Raw genomic sequence first — 21,149 nt, forward strand, 5'->3', positions numbered from 1 at the left:
GGAGACAACTTTTTATTTCAGAAGGTTGAAAAAGCTACTGGGGGGAAGCTGTTCTAGACTTGATTTTAACAAATAGGGAGGAACTCGTTGAGAATTTGAAAGTAGAAGGCAGCCTGGGTGAAAGTGATCATGAAATCATAGAGTTCACAATTCTAAGGAAGGGTAGAAGGGAGAACAGCAAAATAGAGACAATGGATTTCAGGAAGGCAGATTTTGGTAAGCTCAGAGAGCTGATAGGTAAGGTCCCATGGGAATCAAGACTGAGGGGAAAAACAACTGAGGAAAGTTGGCAGTTTTTCAAAGGGACACTATTAAGGGCCCAAAAGCAAGCTATTCAGCTGGTTAGGAAAGATAGAAAATGTGGCAAAAGACCACCTTGGCTTAACCACGAGATCTTGCATGATCTAAAAAATAAAAAGGAGTCATATAAAAAATGGAAACTAGGACAGATTACAAAGGATGAATATAGGCAAACAACACAGGAATGCGGGGGCAAGATTAGAAAGGCAAAGGCACAAAATGAGCTCAAATTAGCTACGGGAATAAAGGGAAACAAGAAGACATTTATCAATACATTAGAAGCAAGAGGAAGACCAAAGACAGGGTAGGCCCACTGCTTAGTGAAGAAGGAGAAACAGTAACAGGAAACTTGGAAATGGCAGAGATGCTTAATGACTTCTTTGTTTCGGTCTTCACTGAGAAGTCTGAAGGAATGCCTAACATAGTGAATGCTAATGGGAAGGGGGTAGGTTTAGCAGATAAAATAAAAAAAGAACAAGTTAAAAATCACTTAGAAAAGTTAGATGCCTGCAAGTCACCAGGGCCTGATGAAATGCATCTGAGAATACTCAAGGAGCTAATAGAGGAGGTATCTGAGCCTCTAGCTATTATCTTTGGAAAATCATGGGAGACGTGAGAGATTCCAGAAGACTGGAAAAGGGCAAATATAATGCCCATCTGTAAAAAGGGAAATAAAAACAACCCAGGAAACTACAGACCAGTTAGTTTAACTTCTGTGCCAGGGAAGATAATGGAGCAAGTAATTAAGGAAATCATCTGCAAACACTTGGAAGGTGGTAAGGTGATAGGGAACAGCCAGCATGGATTTGTGAAGAACAAATCATGTCAAACCAATCTGATAGCTTTCTTTGATAGGATAACGAACCTTGTGGATAAGGGTGAAGCTGTGGATGTGGTATACCTAGACTTTAGTAAGGCATTTGATACAGTCTTGCATGATATTCTTATCGATAAACTACGCAAATACAATTTAGATGGGGCTACTATAAGGTGGGTGCATAACTGGCTGGATAACCGTACTCTGAGAGTTGTTAATAATGGTTCCCAATCCTGCTGGAAAGGCATAACGAGTGGGGTACCGCAGGGGTCTGTTTTGGGACCGGCGCTGTTCAATATCTTCATCAACGACTTAGATATTGGCATAGAAAGTACGCTTATTAAGTTTGCGGATGATACCAAACTGGGAGGGATTGCAACTGCTTTGGAGGACAGGGTCATAATTCAAAATGATCTGGACAAATTGGAGAAATGGGCTGAGGTAAACAGGATGAAGTTTAACAAAGACAAATGCAAAGTGCTCCACCTAGGAAGGAAAAATCAGTTTCACACATACAGAATGGGAAGAGACTGTCTAGGAAGGAGTACGGCAGAAAGGGATCTAGGGGTTATAGTGGACCACAAGCTAAATATGAGTCAACAGTGTGATGCTGTTGCAAAAAAAGCAAACATGATTCTGGAATGTATTAACAGGTGTGTTGTGAGCAAGACACGAGAAGTCATTCTTCCGCTCTACTCTGCTCTGGTTAGGCCTTAGCTGGAGTATTGTGTCCAGTTCTGGGCACCGCATTTTAAAAAAGATGTGGAGAAATTGGAGCGGGTCCAGAGAAGAGCAACAAGAATGATTAAAGGTCTTGAGAACATTATCTATGAAGGAAGGCTGAAAGAATTGGGTTTGTTTAGTTTGGAAAAGAGAAGACTGAGAGGGGACATGAAAGCAGTTTTCAGGTATTTAAAAGGGTGTCATAAGGAGGGGGGAGAAAACTTGTTCACCTTAGCCTCTAAGGATAGAACCAGAAGCAATGGGTTTAAACTGCAGCAAGGGAGGTCTAGGTTGGACATTAGGAAAAAGTTCCTAACTGTCAGGGTGGTTAAACACTGGAATAAATTGCCTAGGGAGGTTGTGGAATCTCCATCTCTGGAGATATTTAAGAGTAGGTTAGATAAATGTCTATCAGGGATGGTCTAGACAGTATTTGGTCCTGCCATGCGGGCAGGGGACTGGACTCGATGACCTCTCGAGGTCCCTTCCAGTCCTAGAATCTATGAAAAAAACCTACTGTGGAATACACAGGAACAATCACTCGAAGAAGAATGGAAGCTTGCTGCTTTTTGGAATCAGAGCAATTGGGTTTTTAACAAGTTTAACCCAACTCTGGAACTTTGGATTAAGGGCAGGGTTGTTCCCAAATAATAGGCACTTGAATATAAAACACTTAAGATAAATAATGTTTCTAGTTTCAATATTTAATCCAAGCAGACAACGAACAGGTTTATAAAATTATTCTGTTGAATTAAAATTCTGTATAGCATTTAACTCTTACGAATAATTTTTATCCTTCAGTGTATCTTAAGTTCATATTTTAAAATATGTTTGCACAGTCCTTTATGCAACTACATGCTAGAAATCTGCAGATGCACAACTTAACACTAAACAGGACAAAAAAATACATTCCATATCCATTCATATGCAAATTGAAAACATTTCACTTGGCAGATAAACAATGAAAAGTTATTTTAAAAAAATCAAACTACAAAAATGCACACATAAAAGTCTTCCCTTCTGGATTTTTAATAAAATACTGCTCTGTATAAGATCTAATGAAAAATTCCAGTACTTACAAAATACTTTATATCTATGAGAAAAATGAATGTTTAAAGTTATACCTGTATGAATTAAACATAATTACAGAGTTGACATAGAATATAAAACAAAAGAGCTGAAATAATAGATGATATGGCATAGGTCAATGTACGTATCACATGTAACAGAACATGTGAAAGCTAAAGTAAGTTGATTGGGCACCAGGTAGTGGACATTACAGAACCCATAAATACAGATAAAATGGTCAGTAAGGGTAACTAGGAACTAATACAATACACAGCAGATACAGAATCAAATATTTAACTTATGTATAGAAATTTAATATGGCAGTTTCAGTGGCACTGGGAAAAAAATTCAGCTCCTGGTTTGAAAGAAGTAACCATTTCATTAAAAAAATGGTTTATTTATACTGGCATTGACATAGTCTCCTTCACAAATCATTCTTTACATATCTGCATATCTGGCTATCTAGATACAAGAGGACATTATAAACTATGTAATTCAGTATTTCAGCAGAGACTCTAGTATCCACACTCAGCATCTACTAGCCACGTAATCTTGGGGATAACACTGAAAAACAAGGTTTTATGGAGATTAGAATCTCTTAGGAAGGTTTGTAGGTGTGCTAGCAGAACATAATGCAGTTTTCTCCATAATGGGAGCTTTTCAAAAGATCGCGCCTTGGAGATCAAATAATAGTACAAGAGACTGGGAACTCAGGGTCTGGAAATCTAGTTAGGAGAAGCAACATTTTAAAAATATTTATGCCAGCATCAGTATCATGCCAACATCATCCCTAATGTTGTTGATGCGATACATTGTGAAGGTCAACTTAGTGGAATGTACCTTAAGATCCTCTAAAAGGCAAATCTCAAAAAATACGACAGAGTTAATATATTTTGATAGATGTTGCCGCTGAGAAACAGGATTTTGAACCCTATAAATCTAAGTTAATTTAAACAAGAAATTGTTTCAATCAATTTAATAATTAAAGATCTTAAAATTCACATTGTGAAGAATGAACTCACATTGGAAAGCATTAGATTTAAGGAAAAGCACACAACACAGCAGAATACAGATGAACCTTTGAGACAAAATAGGAGCTAGCTGCTATTGAGAGACTCACTATCTCCTTAAAAAAAGTTGTACAAAAGTTAATCAGTGTAAAGACCTGCAGTTTGCTTTTCTAGCCTGGAGATGTGCAGGGATTTTGAATGACTAACAAGGCACGACATAAAAATAATCCTGAAACGACATGATTTCTGGAATCAGGGTTTAAATATACTGGATCCACATACAGAATCTGTCATCTCTACAGTCAATCCAGATTAACCAGAAGAGTTTTATGATTATGTACAGACTACTATAAAAGGATTGGAGTATCAGAGGCCCAGAAGACAAGTATCTGGCCAAAAAAGACAGAATAAAATTTCTGAGAGAACACACTGTCTACGGGAAGGATAGAAATAGCAATAGCTATCAAAGTCCCCTGAAAGGAAGGACAGCAGAGAAGAGACAAACAGTTTTGGGCAAATGAATCAAAAACCTTAGCAAGAGAAACATCTGTGAGATGAAATTGGACACTACTATAGGAAAGTGAAGCTATGTTACCTTGGCAAAATAGCAAGACAAATGGAGGAAAATTCTGCAAACTTGCATGCGCTGCATGAAGTCTGCTTAGAGACAATGTATTGAATCACTGATTAAAGTCTGACACATCACTAATGCTTTTAGGGTTTGGAGGAAAAGTATTTTCACCAGGACAGACAAGAATAAGGTAAAAATGGTGGTGTAGACCCAGCCAACATCTGCAGAGTGCGCCAAATGAGAAGAGACATCAGACCAAGTTTTGCTTTGGATCCATACAATTTTCAGATATGGATGCGTGGATCATAAGGTAGTACAGGGCCCTTTCAGTTTTTTCTTTCTTTTAGATAGAGTAGATACATAAAGAATGAAGATATTACTAGTTAGAGTGATAATTCCCTCCAAAAAGGTAAATCAAAATTTTTTTGTCTGGATGTTATTAGAGAAAAAGCTTAGAACTCTAACTCAGGGATGACAATTTAGTGTGTCCTCTGCCACCATATATTATCATGAAATTAAAATATCTATTAAAAGTCAGCTAACAAACAAAAAAATAGTAATTTAGAAAAGAGAAACTGCCAGATTACAAAGTTCACTCTATGGTGAAAATTGTAGATGGGAGAAATTGGCTCAAAGGATGACATGAGTTTAATTAACGTGCTATATACAAATACCTTTGCACTCTACTCCTTTTATAATTTAGAAAAATTCAGGATTTTTGTGGCTTTTGGAGTCCATGAAGAAGTGCATGTGGATGTGTAGTGGAGATGTATGTTGGTTAACTAGTAAAGTGGAGTCAGATATTAAAATGAATCATAACTAGCAACTTTATTAATATAATTTGAAGTGAGAACTTCTGTTTGCAAGTCAATTTGCATTTCCTGTATTCTATAAGCCAGTTGTCTCCCATTAATTTATTCCCCTTCTCTGTTAGCAACCCATCTACTTTGCCATTTTGTAAAATTCATCCTGTAACAATAATTCTAGATATGTAATGATTTCTAACTTCTGAGAGTTTTAGAACTGCTACCATTTGGTATGAAACCTAGAAATGAATGTAGTGACAGCAAATCTGGCAGTGCCACCACACTTAAGTTCTATTCCACTCCTTCAGATCAGAAGGACCTAGAGACCCAATAAATACGAAATTTACAAGTAAATAAAAGCCTTCTCTCTCTATTTTATAGAAAAGGAGTTAAAATACAAAAGCTCATGTTAGGCAATGCCCCATACCCCACCACAAAAGCAAGGCAATTCTGAATTAGGATTCCCACTCTAATATTATTGCTGCTCACCCGCTATAGAATGTAAGCCAGTGTTCAGAGACCTAGGCACCAATGGATCGTGTGGTGACCTTAATTCAGGATTGTCTGGCTTTTATCAGTTTAAGTCAAGATCTTTAATCAATTTAACATAATTGTTATATGTATTTATCAACAGCCTGGAAAAGCCTAGCAACTGAAATGTCTCACTCTTTATTATACTTATTTTTTTAAAATAATGCTTTATGATTTTTTAAAGGAGATATAAACACTGGACTAAGAGGAAAAATAAAATCATACTTAAAATGGTTGATTTTTCTAAATAGCACTATGATTTTTTAAGGATATATATATATATATATCCTTAAAAATCATAAATTTTATATGTATGAAATTTTATATATATACAAAAAACACTGGGGGAAGAGGAAAGATAAAATCAATCTAGCTACAGTATTTATTCTGAAGATTTTGGTGCACCAAAGTTGACAGCCAGTTTTCTTGGCTTTCGTTTGCTAGAAATGTTTGGTGTTGATTTGTTATGAGGAACGCCTGGAGTAGCTACGTTGTCTTGAAAAGAAACAGCAGACTGAACAGCTTGAGGAGATTTTAAAGGAGTTGAAGTATCTTGTTGAATGAGCTTGTCGGTGTCAGAATACATTAGCTGTTCATTCTTTAGTGGTACAGCTTGAAGGGAGCTCTGGAATTCTTTGAACTCGAAATTTTTCTTGCTAGCAGCCCTTTTTTTAGTTACCTTTAAATCAAATAAATATTATTTAAAAGAATGTAGTCTCACAAAACTGCAAATATACCACTATAAAAATGCATATAGAGCAGTTTAATAATTTTCTAAAACTAAACAATGTATCATAGGAGAGTCTTTGCAGCTATCATATCTCTATTATAAGATTACACGATTGTCACCCTGAAGCCCAGAATATTGTGGAGTCAGTGTAAAGAGATGGAAACAGCTACAAGCATGGTTGAGAGCTCTCTTTGTTCAGAATATCACCATGTTGAAACGTCACTGGCATTCAGGGTCAGATACGGACCAGTTTTTAAGTTCTCACCATTTTCAACTTATGTATACACTTGACTTTACAAGTTACATCCATGTGATATCATGGGCTTTCAGCTTGTATATAAATACTTTTAACATCTTTTATAAAAATATGATCTCGAGACAATTCCTGTCATGCTTACCTGTAGAGGAATAAACTGGTTGTGAGTACCAACTGGTACAGTTCCTGCAAGTGGCATATTCCCAGGATATGAACCGGGATAATAAGATTTGCCATGAATAGGCACTGGAGCTCTCCATGGCATTGGACCAAACATGTGAGATGATGGAGGCATCATATTAGCTGTAAAAAACAACAAACTACTTTTAGTTTCTATTATTTCCTTTTAGGAGGGTGGGGAGTTCTCCAAACCCAGAGTATCTCCAGGATATTTTTTCACTTTGCTTCTTTCACCACAAAGGCCCTGTTTTACAACTGAGGAGGGCAGAATGCACTCTCTCTGGATCCAGTCAACAATGCAAAGACTGAGGAGAAGTGGGAGAGCAATGCCTGCTTGGGGACCTTGAATCCTACACTATTGCTAACTACCTAATTGCTAGTCACTACTGTCACAACCTTTCTTGTACTCTACAAAAACAGCAGAGCATTAATGGTACCATGGGAATTTTCAGCAGGCTTTCTTGGGTTGTTACATCACGACATTGCTTGGCAGAGGGTGGCAGGCTTCCTACATAGTATCTCAGGGAAGTACTGAAAAGACTCAGGAGAGCTGGTTCCAAAAAATATGAAAGAGTGCCTTGATTTGCCAATTCACAGATGATTGTTAGCTATAGGAGAAAATACTAGAGAACTGTTGAGATGATATGGAGGGGAAATCACAAAAGCAGAGCTTTCTGGCAGGTCCTAGAAGTAGATGCGTCCTTACTCCTGCTGACCAGGACCAACAGTTCTAGACTGCTTATCATTGTATTCAGGAGAAAAACAAATAGATAGCACATTGACATATGTCCTGAGAAGAACAACCGAACAAATGTTAAGGTGTGGAATTCTTTGTTTTTATTTTGTGTGTCCAGGAGAGGGGGTTCATGAATTTCCATTTTCAAGGAGGTTCAGAGGTACATCTACATACAGCAGGACCTAAAATGGTGTTCTCTAGAAGTCACCCATCTTCACAAAATCCTATTAGAATTACAGTCAAGTTTTCAATTATTTGAAAAAAGTGTATTAGTCAAATACCTACCAGTGGGTTGGGTGAAGACTGGAGGAATGGATCCAGGTGGTACAGGAGGTCCCATGGACTGATAATTTGGAAACACCGGTGGAGGTGGCGGCAAAGAAAAGTTCACTCCTAAAGAGCTCTAGTTAAGAGAGAATAATTTATTATAACAGGCTCAATGCAATAAAACAAGACAAAGATACGAGGTGTTATACAGTCCACTGTTCTCACCAATCGTTGTAATGCAAAAAATGCAGCTCTCTCCTTGGCTTCATTTTCAGAGTGACACTGAGGTCCATGTACTAATAAGCCATTGGATAATTTTACTTGACAAACTGTCATGGTCTAAGAAAATAACATAAAATAGATTTTTTTAATGAAAGTTTTGTCGTCATCACTATATGCAAGCAAACAGAAGAGCTAAAAATTAAGACAGATTAACATAAATTAATACAATAGTTTTTAGTATTTTATTTTTGGAAATGAATCAAACCAAACAAGAGGCAGTAAGGTCTCATCTATAGTGGGATTTTAGTTATTAGTGCAAATTCATAGCAAAGGGCATGATTTACATGTGTGCAGCTTACTCCACCGGCCTGTAGTTCTACCTATAAAACAAGCCTTACCTGTGGTGTTCTGAGGAAGGAGAAATCTGGTTGTGGCATTCCAACCAGGGAACAAATACGAGAGAGTTCAGATACTGGGGTAGACAACGCAGACTGTGGGCCAAGGAGAGGGTGACCTCCAGTTTCCAAAACCTGAGCATTATGAGGGCCTCCTACACTATGAGGCTTGTTCATGTAAGCAGCTATAAAAAAGAAAGAAAGTAAGAAAAAAAATAGTATCAGGCAAAAATATAAAATGACAATTCTAAAACACCAACACAGAAGCAAGTATATTTGAATACATTCCTGGTATTTTCAGAATGTCTGACTTTAATGCTACGCATTCAAGAAATTACTTGGGTAGTGTAGGGATTTCCAGTGCTGAATAGTAAAAAGGGGATAGAAAATACGGAAAATTCTACTGTTTGATCCTGAAAACCAGTATCAATAGCAATCTTTTTACTAATTGTAGAGATAAGTTAACATAAGGCTCTTTTGCCTATTTTGTCGAGGATTAGCTGGTATATGTACATACCCATTTTTTTTGTTTGTCTATGCTGCATGGCAGCCCCATGGGAATCCTGCCTAGCAGAGGAAGCAGGAACTTCATTAATCAGTGGCTTCGTTTCATTCTTGGTTTCTATGTCAGAGCCATCAATCTTCAAAATTTCTTTGAGCATCTGTGTTCCTTTCTTTAGAAAAGAAGAAAATATTCAGTAATCCAATGAAGTTTAGATAGCACTATTCAAAGTGAATAAAAAATACTGCATAATGATAATCAAAATTGCAACTTTTGATTTCCCTGAAAAGTAATATTTTACTATTATCTATATATGTTATTTGCTTTAATAAAAGTTAATTAAATATCATTATGTTTAATAAAGTAATATGTAGTTTTGTTTGTAAACAGAAGTATAAGAAGCTAAGAAAGCAAATGCTAAATTGTCACCCAATGGCTCCCACAATATACAAACCATAGCAAAAGACTGTGGAGACAGATGTTCTTCATTGGTGATTCTTTCTTCCTTTGGATAAGATGATTGCACTTCATTTTCTTTGGAAATTTTCAAAGATGCTAGAAGGTTTTCAAGTTCAGAGTCCTTCTAAGGAATAGAGGTAAGAAGATACTAAAAAATTAATGTAAAACTTTGTACTTAAAATAATAAATGCCATGACCAGAAATAACTGGTTTAAAGAAAGATTAAGTCTACTTCGGGCTATTTAGTTTTGTCAGTGTCTGATCCTAATGTGGCTCTCTATATGTGGAACTCTATTCAAGTCAATGGGGATTGTGGGCATAGAGTGACTTCCAGGTTGAAAGTATCTAAGCTAGGGGTAGGCAACCTGCGGCACGCGAGCTGATTTTCAGTGGCACTCACACTACCCAGGTCCTGGCCACCGGTCCGGGGGGCTTTGCATTTTACTTTAATTTTGAATGAAGCTTCTTAAACATTTTAAAAACCTTATTTACTTTACATACAACAATAGTTTAGTTATAAAACACACGAAACCTTAAATTAGAGTGAATAAATGAAGACTTGGCACCCTGCTTCTGAAAGGTTGCCAATCCCTCTAAGCATTAAAGGGCCAAACTAGTCAGAAGCATGCTCACATTTAACAAGCCAACTTTTACCTTCCCAGCTATACAGGACTCATCAACTGAAGCCTTCTGAATTACAGGCACACTTGGACTTTCATTCCTCTTCAAAAGCTTAACATTATATTTATTTGCTCCTGCAAAATTCTGAAAGAAATTGCAATACAATTGCAAAACACTAACACCTCACAGTTAAAATGTAGATCAGCTGAAAATAATCTGCAAATTGTATTTCACAAGCTATCATTCTTGTATCTGAATGGACTACACCCTAATGGAAAATCCATGATAACATCTACGTTTTGCAATTATAGCATCAGCTTTAAACATCTGAAGCCAGAAAAACTGCAGAATAATGAAAACAATGGAAGAGATTAAAAAAACTTCTGACATGCTTCCAGCATCAGTCTTGGAATGACATGTCATAATATGTATCATGTCTGACAAAAGCATCACCTCTCATTTTCTGCCTGTAAAGGCTCCAAGAGCAATGGTACAATGTTATATAAAATTTCTAAAGGATAAAAACTGCCACAAATACAAGAACCTTCTGATAGCTGGCAGCAGAATTCACTGAGCTGCTCAGTGGAGAAAATTTGTAAAATGATGAACTAGAAAATAGTAATAAAAACAATTAAATAATTATTGGAATACATGTTCTCAATATAAGAGGAAATATACCTGTTTATTTGATATTTTGTGTGTTTGACCTTCATTTCTTGGAACTTTAGAATCTTCTTTAACTACAAATAAATTAGTTTACAGTATCAGCTGCGCAAAGGACCATTTATTCTTTTTAACTGCTTTTAAAAGATATGAAAATAATCAAATTGACTCTAGAAACCATTATATGTCCCCAGTTAGATTAAATCAGAATTATATTTGAGTTTATGTATCAAAATTTGTTAACTCCAACTTTACTATTCTTATGCAATTTTCTTGACAGGATAAAAGAAGCAAACATTAAATTTATGTGATAATGCTTATGTAGCTTTACTCGTGTCTAGTAAACATGTTTACTTTTGCTTTCAAAGGTTGTACATGCAAAAACATCCTCTATAAGTTTGATAATGTGGGTCAATTTGTAGAGAGGTCAGATATGCTTAAAAACAGCCAATCCTGGTCCTTTTGGGCTCAGTGGGACCAGGATTTGACCAAAATATATACAGTAAAACCATTTGTTTATAAAATGTTGATGGCAAAGAAACTCTGCAGATATTTCTATAAACAATCAGAAACACAAGCCAGGTTTTTCAAAACTAGATTTCTAATTATAGTACTTACACTTTTTAAATGGCTCCTGTTTTCTTTGCTGGCCTTTAAGGATACTCTCATTGAAGCCTGGTTTGTACAACTGGTTGTCAGTTCCTGGCTTTGTTTCTTGAGGTAGGATTGCACCCTAGGAATTGAAATATTCACACATTTCATATTAACCAGAAGACAGACACACAATCATTTACAATCTTTACAAGAGGTCATCACCTCTTTCTACAATTTTTAATAAAGTTTTATCATATTACACAAAACTAGCTAGTCTGAACTTTGATATTAGCCTAAAAATGTTTAACTTTGTGATGAATTCAGTGAAAATGAAGAGATAACTCTATATTTTACGTTGTCCATACATAACATATTTTCTCTCTAAACAGAAGGAACTTCAGTGAAAATGTTACTCACAATGTCAGTTATACACTAACCTTTTCATTCATATTTTGTTGAACGTGTTGAGATTTTCCAGACCCTTGCAGTGATTGCCAAATGCTGCAAAATTCATCATCCTGTTTACTCTGAGCCTGGCAAAATATTAAAAATATATATATATATATAAAAAAAAACTATAAATACAACTTTTGCATCAATAGAGATACAAATAATTTCTTAAGGCTTGATTTTCAAAGGTACTGAGCAACTGCCCTTCCCAATGACTTCAAAAAGAATTTTAAGGTGTTTGTAACTTCTGAAAACTAGGCCACAAATATTTATACTATGACTTTCCCTAAGTGTTTCCCTAAAATGTTAAAATGGGATTAGTTTGTTTTGATGTTTTCCCTTCACCAGTAACCTCTAAATATTACTAAAACGAAAGAGTATAACAAAATGCATTTCAAATTTTCTTCCAAAGGCATGCGTGTTCCCAGGCCATTATCTGTTTCATTGTTAAGGCATTGATCTTGCAAACCCTCATCCAACAGATCTACTCACTTGAGTAAAGTTATACATGCATTTGTGTAGGAATGGGGCTCAAATATGTAAACAACAATTATTAAGAGGATTTTATGGCTTAAATGGGAAGATGCGTAAAAAAAAACAAAGATTTTTTTGGATTTTTTTTTAATTTAAATCAGTTTTTTTTTTAAATTTTGTCATTTAAATTATACTACATTTTTCTTTTTAAAAATAAACCTGTTTAAATGAAATCTGATTTAAATATAAAATATGTTAAGGCTTAACCTTACTATAATCTCTTAAATCATTTAAATAAAAATAAATATTCTGAATCAATGGGCCTCTATCAAAAACTTTGAGTTAAATGCTCCTTTTCTATATAAAGAAAGAATCAGGGGAAAAATTCTAACTCTTGAGGTCAAGCTTTATACATATGGCACAATAGATCAGCTTAAGTTACTTAGGAGACTGTCTCATTTTCAAGAGACTTAGGTAAGTAGGAACTTAAACTCCAGCCACTTTCACTTAGACTTATTTGAAAATTTTCCCAGGCTGACTTGAAACGGTCAGTTTAATTCACTGACTACAGTTACTCCCTCTGTTTAATAAATAATTTAGTTGGAAAAGTGAAACATGTTTCAAAAAGAGAAGTTTATGGATCCAAAAAAGTTAAGGTTTTGTTTAATAAAAATAAATTTTATATGCTGTTTTGCATGTTTAATTAAATTCCAGTTACCATTCTAATCCAGCTTGACACAAATCATTAGCAAAAAGTTAATTATCTAGTAAATAAGCAAAATATCTTTCACCATTTTCTTACATAAAATGTACAATAAGAATCTGAAAATAAGCAGCTATATAATTGCTTAAATAAATGCAGATAGTGTAGCACAAAGATGACCAAATCTAGCGAAAATGCTCTATTTAGTTGTAAATCAACACGTTTTAATGGATATATCAATGACAATGCACCATTCTTTAGAAAATAACGAGTACAAATCGAAAAGTTAATTAAACTGGATTTAATTCAAGGCTTTCCACTTGGTGATTTAAATAATGATTTAAATTGCCTTGATTTAAATCAATCCATACTGAAATGGGTTAATACACTCACTTCCTTATAGACTCATTACAGGCTGCCTCAGTCTGAATCTGGATTACAAAACACCTGTGTTTGACATGTGTAGTCTGGCAGTGCTAAAAATCTGTAAAGCCATGGCAAAAGGACACAACTGTAAATAGTGAGCCATTACAAATACTAGCAAGCAAGCTGGAAATCCAGCCATACTCACAGCAACAGCTTAACTCTTACTGTGTATTCATTTGAATCCATTATCTTTTTATACTGTGATGATCAGGATAGTGTATAACTTCCTTTTGGCAAGTATACTTTGCTAAACAACAACCAGTTTAATTTTCTGTTTGATTGTGAGTGATATTGCACCAATGTTTTCAAAAGGTTTAAATCCATCTGCTCATAAAATGAATATGGATTTTTTAATACCCAATAACAAATCATAACACTTACTTTTTGTTTCTGATTGCTGCCCAAAAATGATCCTTTCTGTAGTGAAATGGAATTGCCCTGATTTTCAGCCCTGAGATTGTAATGCTGTCTTCCATTCAGTTGCTAAATCATCGATTTAAAAAAGTAGGTAAGAGGTGTTTCATTGTTTAAGTTATTTTGTAGAATGATTTTTCTTCCACAGATTTACATTATGAGAAAATTCTTAAACAAGAAATCATCCCTCAAACTCTCATTGTTCTTTAAAGAAACTGCTCATTAAGATAAAATGGTTAAATTAGGCCTATGACAACTCAGTCTTATTCATGCCATTTTTCTTGTGTATTATATTTCCAAAATGAACTGAATTTTCACCAAGTTACAAAATAGATAGCACAGGAAAATTAAGTCTTCAATTTATTCTCAGCAGGGATACAATTCTGATCCAGAGGAACAATCACTATTGATGGGGGTGGGAACAAAGAAGATAGTTGTCTTTCTGCCAAGGTTGCTAATAGAAAGGCTACTTTAGACACTTGCCCACTAGTAACTGTAGTGAAGCTACCAACTTCTTTCACAAAGGCCATCAAACTGCTGTTAGAGGGACCAAGGTTTTGGGCAATTTGAACTTTGGATGGATCTGAATTAGTGTGTTAGTGAATTAGTGTAAAAGGCTCCATATATTACTGAGTCACTAAACTCTGTCTAAACATAACCATGAAAAATACAAAATTCTGTCAGTATCAATGAAGATCCAACCACAGTACTAACTCCATTTCTATGGGAAAAGGATTGTATATAAACTAAAGAGAAAGATCTTACTCGAGTAGGAACAAAAAGGGAACGAGGAGAATGGTTGAGACCTCCTAGATGCACTTTTTGTGAGCATACAGATGATGAATCAGATGAGCATGAGTTGTAATGATTCACAGCTGGTTGTGGTTTCACTATGGCTGTCAGTTTCTGATTTCCTGTTTCGGATCGACTACCATGAGATAGGTTAATTAAGGCACTTGTTGGCAGACGATAACCTCTAGCAGGTGAGCACCTAAACAAAAAAGAGAAAAACAAGTTACATAATTGTTTTAAGTTGTTGATTGTCTACTGCCTGTATGTCTCGGTTAATAGTACTTTTGCCTCTGGGCTAAAAGGCCACGGATTCAAGACTGATAGCAAGACCTGGGACCATACCTAGTATTAAAATTGCAGTAATGTCCTTTGGCTATGATGTTAACCATATGATGTTCCCTCCTGCCTGCCTTTGGTGACTAGCCAAGTTAAATATAATACATAATACTACTCTTTGAGCTTACATAGCCCCTTTCAAGCAAGGAGTTCAAAGCACTTTATAAATATTAGTTAATCATCACAGCATGCTTTTGAGGTCACTATTGTTATAACCATTTTACAGGACGATAAATTGACACACAAAGATATTAAGTGATTTGCCTAAGGTCACACTTCAAGCCAGCACAAGAATCAAAAAACAAAACATTAGTGTCCTGGTTTCTAGTAACTTCTATATCACACAATTTCCTAAAAAAAGTGTCCTAAAATGGAAATTGTAGGGTACTCAGTGCTTTTGAAAATATGACTACTGATTTAAGTACCTAAATATGAATTTGGGATCCATAATAGAATGAACTGGCCCTTAAAGGGAAATTGGGATCAGCCCCACCTGTCCCTACTTTGCCTCTCAGGGGATGGTTTGGGATGGTGGTTGGGTTAGGTGACCTAGATCACAGGGTAGCCCAAGAGCAAGGACTTCTGTACGAGGTTGCCTGCTCCCTCAAAGTAGGAAACCACCAGAGGGTAAGAAAAACCTAGAAGAGATCTCTCCATAGAGGGTCAGAATCTGGAGTGGGCTGGCAGAGCTGGGACCTAATGCTTGATACAAGGGTGAAGGGAAGAGAGCTGCAGGGAACCCAGAGGGGATCTGGGGTCAGGAAGGACTGGGGAAGAAACTGTCCCTACCAGCCATAAGGAAAGGCGTGTCTGGAGCTACTTGCAGAAGGAGCAAAATATTTTAGAGGGAATTAGGAGCTCAGGAAGGGCATGGAAAGGGGACAAGATCTAAGGAGACATTGCAGAGGAGCTAGGACTCTTCTGTGGAGAGAAACCCACAGGGGGTAGAGTACGCTTCTGGTGGTGAGGGCCTACAACAACTGGAAGAGATCCACAGGGAGCACAGTAGTCTCCTGTGGGAGGAAGCCCTGAGATTAGGCTTCGTAAGTGGAAGCAGAAAACTTCAGTAGCCTAAGGGAGCAGAAAAATTATTTGGATTTTCATTTGGATCTTTCAGTTACCCCAAGAGGGGGTTGAACTTTATGTCACTTGGCAGAAAGGCTGAGCCACAGAAGACCATGTGAGAGACAGTCAGCTTACAAGAGGTGCTTCAGCTCAGGATACTAGTGACATTAAGCATGGATGCAAGAGGGTGCTCCAAACTGGGAGTGTGCCCCACTGCACATTTATTTTATATTAATAAACCAGGCTACAGCAGGGGAGAATAAACAAAAAGCATTGGTTGGTTTAGCTGCAGAAAAGGGGACATTGAGGCAGCAGCAGGATCTGAAAATGGATGAGGCAAGAGCCTGTTACAGGAGCATAACTGTAGGAGGTTATTCACCCTGTGCCGTAACTGAGGCTCTTCAAGATGGTTGTCCCTGTGGGTGCTCTATTTTAGGTGATTCCGCACCCCTATGCTTATAATCGCAGATTTATAGTACCAGTGCCTGGTTGAGTTGCACATGCGCTGTCCCCGTCTTGCACCGCCTCAATTGGTTACACAGCGCCATGCGACCAACCCCCCCTCAGTTTCTTCTCTATCTCAGAGTATCCAGCGTGAAAACTCTGAAGAGGAGGCAGAAGGAAGGGTAGTGGAGCACCCACAGGGACAACCATCTCAAAAAACCTCAATTACTGCACAGGCTAAGTAACCTTCTCTTCTTTTTCTAGCAGTATCCCTGTGCATGCTCCACTTTAGGAGACTGTAGAGTGCCCCTTGGTGGAAGGAAGGGGCTTCAGAGTTGAAGTCATGATAGATGACAAAATCATAATCCACATAAAGCATCCGAGGATGAATTCTGCTCTATGGCATAAAGTTGTGTGAATGTATGGGAGGATGCCCAGGTTGCTGTTTTGCAGATGTTCATAATGGGGACATTGTTAAGGAAGGCTATCAAAGCAGAGAGAGCTCTGATGCAGTGTATGAGAGTCCCTGGAGGGGGTTGTAGCTGTTGTTGCTGATAACAAAAGTCAATGCATCTGGAGATCCATTTAGACAGCCCCAGTTTAGATATGGCATTTCCTTTCGATCGTTCTGCGATGGAAAGGACAATTTTGGTGACTTTGTGAAAGTCTTTGTTCTCTCGATGTAAACGGCTAGCACCCTTCCGACATTCAGGGTGTGAAGTGCTGCTTCTCTTTTATTCCCATCGGGTTTTGGGAAGAATGATGGGAGGTGAATGGGTTGATTAGATAGAATGAAGAGGAAACCTTAGGTAAGAACTTGGGATGCGGTCTTTAGGTAACTTTATTTTTGAAGACTGTTATTCATGGGTCAGTGTGCCATAAGGGCTCCCCGTTCCCCCCCCGTGAATCGTTGTTGGGGCAGTGAGGCTGTAGCCTCCGATGAACTGAGGTAGGCCCAGATGAACTCCAGTTTCTGCACTGGTGCGAATGCTGATTTCTGTGCATTTACTTGTAGGCCTAGACATGTGAAAAGAACTATTGTATTTTAAGTAGCTTCTAGTGCCCCTTGTTGAATCAATGCTTTGAGTAAACAATCATCCAAATAGGGGAATATTATGACCCCTTGTCTGCATAGGTGAGCCACCACCACCATGAGAACTTTCAAAAATACCCATGTGGCCATGGACAGTCTGAAGGACAGAACTTTGTACTAAAAGTGGCTGGCTCCTAGAACAAACCTGAGGAACCTTCTGTGTGAGAAATGTATTGGTATATGAAAATATGCATCCTGGAGGTCAAGGACAGAGAACCAGTCTCCTCTTTCCAGTGCGGGAATTATGCTTGCTAATGTGACCATCCTAAAGTGTTGGGTCTTCATGAATTTGTTGAGTTTCCTTAAGACAAGAATGGGCCTCCATCATTCTATTTTTTTTCTAGGTTAAAAAGTCATGAGAGTAAGATTCCCTCCCTCTATGTTGTGTTGGTACTAATTCTACTGCACCTAAGTGTATGAGATGGTTTATGTCCTGTCACAGTAGATGTTCATTAGAGGGGTACCTGAAGATGAACAGGGATTGAGGGTGTGTGTGTGGGGGGGGAACCGAGGTAAATGGGATGGAATAGCCAGTCTCGATGATCTCTAATACCCATCTGTCTGACATGACGGTCTGTCAAACTGGATGGAATGGGGTCAGACAGTCTCTGAATGAATGGATGGGAGGTGGTGGGTGTTTCCAGCACTTGAAATTGTGGGTATCTCGGGCCCTCAACCAAAATTGTTGTCTTAAAGTATTTGCTGGGCTGTCAAAGACTGGGACAGGGACTGTCATCATCTTTTAGGTCTCTGCTTCAGTCTTAGAGGTTGTGCATAAGGCACAGACCGGAATCTTTGTGCTGACCATACTTGTCCTGTTTTTTCTTATTCTTAGGCATGTACATGCCCAAGGATTTCAGCGTTGCTCTGGAGTCCTTCAACGTGTGAAGGGATTCATTGGTTTTGGATGCAAATAACTTGGGGCCTTCAAATGGGAGATCCTTGACCGTTGATTGTACCTCTTTGGGAAACCCAGAAAGGTGGAGCCAGGATGCGCATTGCATAGAACCATAGAATATCAGAGTTGGAAGGGACCTTAGGAGGTCATCTAGTTCAACCCCCTGCTCAAAGCAGGACAAATCCCGAGACAGATTTTTGCCCCAGATCTCTAAATGGCCCCCTCAAGGATTGAACTCACAACCCTGGGTTTAGCAGGCCAATGCTCAAACCACTGAGCTATCCCTCCCCCTCACTGAGCTATCCCATGACTACGGCTGGGGCGATGGAACATGCCGCTGTGTCTGCCGAGTCCAGTGAGACTGAAAGGCTGTTTGAATGAGAAGATGGTCCTCCGAGATGGTCGCCCTGAATTGTTCCTTCTTTTCTTCAGGCAGAAACTCAATAAAATCCAATAGTTTTGAGTAGTTTGTATAATTGTACTTGGCCATTAACGCCTCATAGTTGGTGATCCTAAATTGTAGAGTTGCCGATCAAAAGGCCTTACAACCAAAAAGGTCTAGTCTCTTCCAGTCCCTGTAGTACGAGGTGGTTCTGGAGTGGTGTTTTCTGCCCCATTCATTCACTGCTTCCACCATCAGGGAGTTTGGTGTGTGGTGTGAAAAAAGGAATTCCACTCTCTTAGACAGGACCTAATATTTTTTATCTGCCCTTTTGCAGGTGGATGGGACTGTTGGTGGGGTCTGCCAGATGGTTTTGGCTGGGTCCATGAAGGAGTCATTGATTGGTATGGCGATTCTGGAGGAAGTTGGTGTGTGTAGTATGCCCAGCAGCTTATGCTAGGAGTCAGGCACCTCCTCTCGTGGAATGTCCAAGGAATCTGGCACTCTCTTAAAGAGCTCCTGAAATTGTTTAAAATCATCTCATATGGTGGGAGCATGATGGTTTCATCGGGGGAAGAGAATGAGAAAGTTGGCTGCTGTGCAGCTTCTTGGTCTGAAGCCTCCTCCAGTACCTCAGCCACCTTTCCTGGAGGTTCGAGGGTCCTGGTACAGAGGGTGAAGGGGAATGTCTTGACCTCACTCTGGATGGACTGGAAGCCTTGTGGTATTTTGTTCGGTATGCTGCCCATGGTTCCCAGTAAGGCCACTTGTGGTGGGAAAGTCATAGATTGTGGCATCCATGGGTGTCTGTACTAGCTCTGAGTTTGAGATCCCGGATGATAATCTCTTTGTTATGATGGACATGGTCTGGCAGATGTATGAGGAGGCGAGGAGTGATGGGCGGCTTAGATTTCCCCTTCATCCTAATCATCCTCATCACTTGAAAAGAGAGGAGCAGATCTGGGCAGTGCAGTAAGATGGCTCGGTACCAAGCATGCTGGAGTGATGTCGGTACTGGGAAGAGGACATTCTGGTGTAGAGACCAGGAGATCCTTGTGTCAAAGGAATTGCTGAGGTACCAAGAGCAGTACCTATGAAGGCTTTAGTGGTGGTACTGATATCTGGGGTGCAGTTGTGGTGCAGTGCTGAGGATCACGATCTGTGCGCCGTGGAGGCAGAAGGTGGCACCATAGCTTCTAGTGCTCTCAAACTGCTCAGCGCCAAGTGCCTCATCAGCTCTGATGGTACTGAGGCAGAGAGTTTTGCTTTCCCTTTGCTGCCCTTGTCCGAATTAGCCCACTTAGGGTCTTTTGCTGGTGCGGTACCCACAGTATCGCATGGTCCCACTACCTCGGAGGTGGAAGGCCCAGTATAGTTGGGTACCGATGGGGTCTGCAGAGTTGGAGAATGCAGTTTCTTGGTGGATTTCTGAGGAGGGGAAGCTGAAGCCTGCTTTTTAGTCACCTTCTTGACAGAGCGCTCTTTTGCCTGAACATGTGAAGGGGAGCCTCTGTCTTGGCCCATTCTGTTTAAACCTGAAAGCTTTGATTAGAGCAAAATTTTGTGGCAGGGTAAAATAGGTGAATTCTGTTGCTGCAGAATATATAGGGTACTGCTTATAATGACTGCTGTTTTCACCTACACTTGCCCCATTACTAGCATCAAAGTCACTTCCTGTTTTGTAATGTACTTTTCAGATACTATAACCTGAGCATGAAAGGCAGTATTATAAAACCAAAATCTATTTCCAGTGTGATTAGACACATGCAGATAATAAATAGTATATTTTATAAAACATTCTATTTGCAAGCACATCTGCATAGTCTAGTTCTCTAGTCCTTTGTGTGTGGCATCAGGGTGGTTGCTTTGGAAAATTTAAGAACTTCACTTGGGGATGTCAGTATCAGGAGTAATAAGCACTTCTTCAGAGAGACAGATTCTGTTTTCATGCAATTGTCTCTAGTCAAAAAATGAGGGACAAAAATACTGAAAACATACATTACAGAAGCAAAACTGCCTCTAAATGGAGTTGGTCAAAGTTCTCATGAGGTATTTAAAAACAATCACACGCATCAACAAAAAGCCAATAATTTAAATTCAATTCAGTCTCACAAGGGTACAAAATCGGTATGAGCAAACACAGACCTTATTGTTAGGCCTCCAGAGAATTCTTCATCGAACAACACTTCAAAGAGTACATCCATTTCTCTGCTTGCTGTAA

The 21,149-nt window shown here is 38.4% G+C and overlaps 1 protein-coding gene across 3 annotated transcripts in view; it reads right to left on the bottom strand.

Moving 5' to 3' along the window:
• Window positions 1-2,525: 2,525 nt before the first annotated feature.
• The window catches only part of XRN1 (5'-3' exoribonuclease 1), an 87,588-nt gene continuing 68,964 nt past the window's right edge, over window positions 2,526-21,149 (bottom strand). The window contains exons 30-43 of one of the 3 annotated variants that reach the window (XM_034781940.1): window positions 21,074-21,143; window positions 14,684-14,909; window positions 13,886-13,987; window positions 11,889-11,984; window positions 11,476-11,590; window positions 10,873-10,934; window positions 10,228-10,338; window positions 9,569-9,694; window positions 9,130-9,286; window positions 8,616-8,797; window positions 8,221-8,334; window positions 8,014-8,131; window positions 6,955-7,115; window positions 2,526-6,505 (exon numbers count right to left, since the gene is read on the bottom strand). In XM_034781940.1, the coding sequence (XP_034637831.1) occupies window positions 6,209-6,505; window positions 6,955-7,115; window positions 8,014-8,131; window positions 8,221-8,334; window positions 8,616-8,797; window positions 9,130-9,286; window positions 9,569-9,694; window positions 10,228-10,338; window positions 10,873-10,934; window positions 11,476-11,590; window positions 11,889-11,984; window positions 13,886-13,987; window positions 14,684-14,909; window positions 21,074-21,143 (1,937 nt within the window). In that variant the 3' untranslated portion in view covers window positions 2,526-6,208. Of the gene's footprint in view, window positions 6,506-6,954; window positions 7,116-8,013; window positions 8,132-8,220; window positions 8,335-8,615; window positions 8,798-9,129; window positions 9,287-9,568; window positions 9,698-10,227; window positions 10,339-10,872; window positions 10,935-11,475; window positions 11,591-11,888; window positions 11,985-13,885; window positions 13,988-14,683; window positions 14,910-21,073; window positions 21,144-21,149 lie in introns of all 3 variants that reach the window. The other 2 variants (XM_034781939.1, XM_034781941.1) reach the window with 2 other exon arrangements.

The sequence above is a fragment of the Trachemys scripta genome, chromosome 9 (genome assembly GCF_013100865.1).
Source record: "Trachemys scripta elegans isolate TJP31775 chromosome 9, CAS_Tse_1.0, whole genome shotgun sequence".
NCBI lineage: Eukaryota > Metazoa > Chordata > Testudines > Emydidae > Trachemys > Trachemys scripta.